This window comes from Apis dorsata, unplaced genomic scaffold (genome assembly GCF_000469605.1).
Source record: "Apis dorsata unplaced genomic scaffold, Apis dorsata 1.3 scaffold_1001, whole genome shotgun sequence".
NCBI classification, from domain to species: domain Eukaryota; kingdom Metazoa; phylum Arthropoda; class Insecta; order Hymenoptera; family Apidae; genus Apis; species Apis dorsata.
The window spans coordinates 84,254-87,279 of record NW_006264102.1 but is presented as its reverse complement, the minus strand read 5'-3'; the positions used below and the strand labels follow the sequence as shown (position 1 = coordinate 87,279).

The following is a 3,026-nucleotide window of genomic DNA, read 5'->3' as shown; positions in this document are numbered from 1 at the left end:
CATATGTATATTTTATATTTATTTATTTCAGTAATTAGATAATAATATATTTATAATAATATAAATAATAATATAACTTTTGTTATAAATTATATATATTTATATTACTATTTATTTAAATAAATAAAAGATTTTTTCAAAATTATAATATATAAAAATAATATATAATATTATATGATATATAAAAAATATAATAATAAAATCATAATAATTATGTTTAAGTTATTTGATATATATAATTTTTGTTAAATATTAAAATTTATTATATAATTATATTTTTAAACTAATTTAATTACAATATAAATAAATTAAATATTCTGAAGATTTCTGAAGATGGTTGGAATGAAAAGATAGAAAATGATTTATGCACATTATGGGATATGACTACAGAAAAAGACATTGTCCATTTTCTTATGGAAAATCACTTTTTTAAAATTGCAGAATTTGCTTTGAAGTCTTCTGAAGAACCAAGATTTACGGTATGATTTATTTCAAGATTATTTTATCTTTTATTTATATTTCATTTTCATAAATATATTTCATTTTAATTATTTCTATATTATATTTTTATTTTCATTATTTCTATATTACATTTATTCAATAAAACGCTTTAGAAAATATTTATTGAATTTTTTTATGATTTCTAAAAGAACTTATTTTAAGTTCTATAAGCTTTTTTTTATTGAATCCTTTTTTTTATTGAATCCTTATAATTATTAATGATTTTGTAATTAAAAAAAATTAAATATTGAATTATTAAAAAAATTTATAATAAAAAAAATCTACTATCTATTAGTGCTATATTTTAANTATATATATATATTATAATTATTATAATAGATAATAATTATTTATCTATTTTACTTATAATATTTCTTATAATTTATAGGAAATAATTTTGGGAATAATTGGGAATATGACTTGTGAATCATCAGTACTTGACTTATTAGGAGAAAAAGAAGAACTTCTTGATATAATTCTTCATCTTCTTTCATCTGAAGATACTGCTATATTAGTGCAAATACTTCGACTTTTACGTTCTGCACTTTGGAATATTCAAATGAATTTAAAGTCAAAATGGAGAATTAATTTAAGAAAATCAACTTTTTTGAGAGAAGTAGTTCCTTTTATTTTAAAAAGTTCTACAAATGGTAAGTATTATAATAAATCATGTATTTCTTATAACATTTTATTTATTGTATTAATGTTTTAATATTAATAATTAATTTTCTAAAATCCAATATTTTGTTTAAATAAATAATATATAAAAATATTTTGTTAATAATTTATTTTTAATTTAATAATAATATTATAATTATAAAATTAAAAACAAATAGATTTTTTGTTTATTTCTATCTATAACTAATTTTTACAGAAGAACTTTTGATTGCAACCACAAATTTTCTACGTTCTTCAGCAGAAATTGATTTTCCATCTGGAAGAACATTATTGGATGAATTATTTGAATCTTCTAGTTTTTTGTCAGGTGCTAAATTTTTCTATATTTTTGTGAAAAATTCTTTAACTCTTTGCAATCTGTAATTATTTAATATAAATAAATATTAATAGATATGAAATAACTTACGATAAAATATAAAAATAATAATGATGTCAAAATCTAAACAATATTATTCTATTGTATTCTAAACATATAATCTAAATATAAATCATTCAAACAAAATATTGAACTAAATAACTAAATAACTAAAATAACTATATACAATCATACTGGACATAATGTTGCAAAGAATTAATTTATTTTTATAAAGCAGAAAATTTATTATAATTTATTAATTTTTAAAAACAAGAAAATTACAAGAACATTAAAATTTACAGGAATGTTAGAATCTTTTGAAGAAGTTTTTCCTCAGGATGAAACTTTTTATTCAGTTTCAACTTTGAAATATCTTGAAGATTGGTTAGAGCTGTTTTCAATTCTTCGGAAAAGTCATCAAATTCATCAAGAAATTTTACAAGAAGATAACTTAATTAGAATAGTAGAAATTCTACGAAGAATTTTAATAAGTTTTACTGATCCATGGAATCTTTATCCTTTAGATGAAATCAAAGCTTCTTGTGTTCATAGATGTGCAGAAATGATTCTTGATTTTCGATGGAAAGGATTTTTAAGAGCAGATTCTACTATTGATATAGATGCAACAATTTTAAATATTATAGTTAGCATTCATACAGGTGAATTATATTATTGAATAAATAAATTTATTTTCTATAAAAAAATTTATAATTATATGAATTTTTTCAGCAATGAAAGAAGAAGAGGAAGATTCTAAAGAAACAATGGCAGAATTATTGAAATATCTTGAAGGATATTGGATTGAAGTATCAAAGATTTCATCAACAAATGAAATTATAAAAATTTTAAAAATAAATGAAAAAACTGTTATTGACTATACAATTAATTTGTTAAAATCAAAAATTTCTGAAGAAAAAATTAATGATGTAATCAATAAGTTGTCATATGAATAAAATAAAATTTTAGATTTTATGTATAAAGATACTTTAAAAATGTTCGTTACAAAAAATTAATTATAATTGTTATAAAAAATTTCTAACTTATACAACTTGTACATATTCTCAACATGTTTATATGAACATTTTACGTTTTTTGAAATTAATAATGCACTATGATAACGTAGGCAAAACGAGTGCAGACTCTATTATATATATATTATTTATATAAAAATTATAAAAAGTTTAATGAAAATATATATAATCTTTTTATCAATTATATATCTTCGAACAATTGAATATTCATGAAATGATAAAATCAATAACATAAGCATTTCATTATGAATTCAATAGGAAACTAAAATTTACTTTTTATTACAAATTATATTTTGAATATCAATATGTAATTTTATAATAAGCATTTTGAATTTATTTAAAAATAATTATATTTTGACATATTTTTTGCTATATAAATAAAAAATAAAAATATAATAATAAAATATTGGTAAAATAATTATACATAATTATATACATAATTATAATATAAAATATACATA

At 17.6% G+C, this 3,026-nt stretch overlaps 1 protein-coding gene across 1 annotated transcript in view; it reads left to right on the top strand.

The window, feature by feature from the left end:
- Positions 1-2,636, top strand: part of LOC102681707 — a 3,304-nt gene extending 668 nt beyond the window's left edge. The window contains exons 2-6 of the mRNA XM_031514461.1: positions 324-479; positions 890-1,151; positions 1,376-1,486; positions 1,837-2,193; positions 2,264-2,636. Coding sequence (XP_031370321.1) covers positions 324-479; positions 890-1,151; positions 1,376-1,486; positions 1,837-2,193; positions 2,264-2,487 — 1,110 coding nt within the window. The 3' untranslated portion in view covers positions 2,488-2,636. The remainder of the gene's footprint in view (positions 1-323; positions 480-889; positions 1,152-1,375; positions 1,487-1,836; positions 2,194-2,263) is intronic.
- Positions 2,637-3,026: the final 390 nt, after the last annotated feature.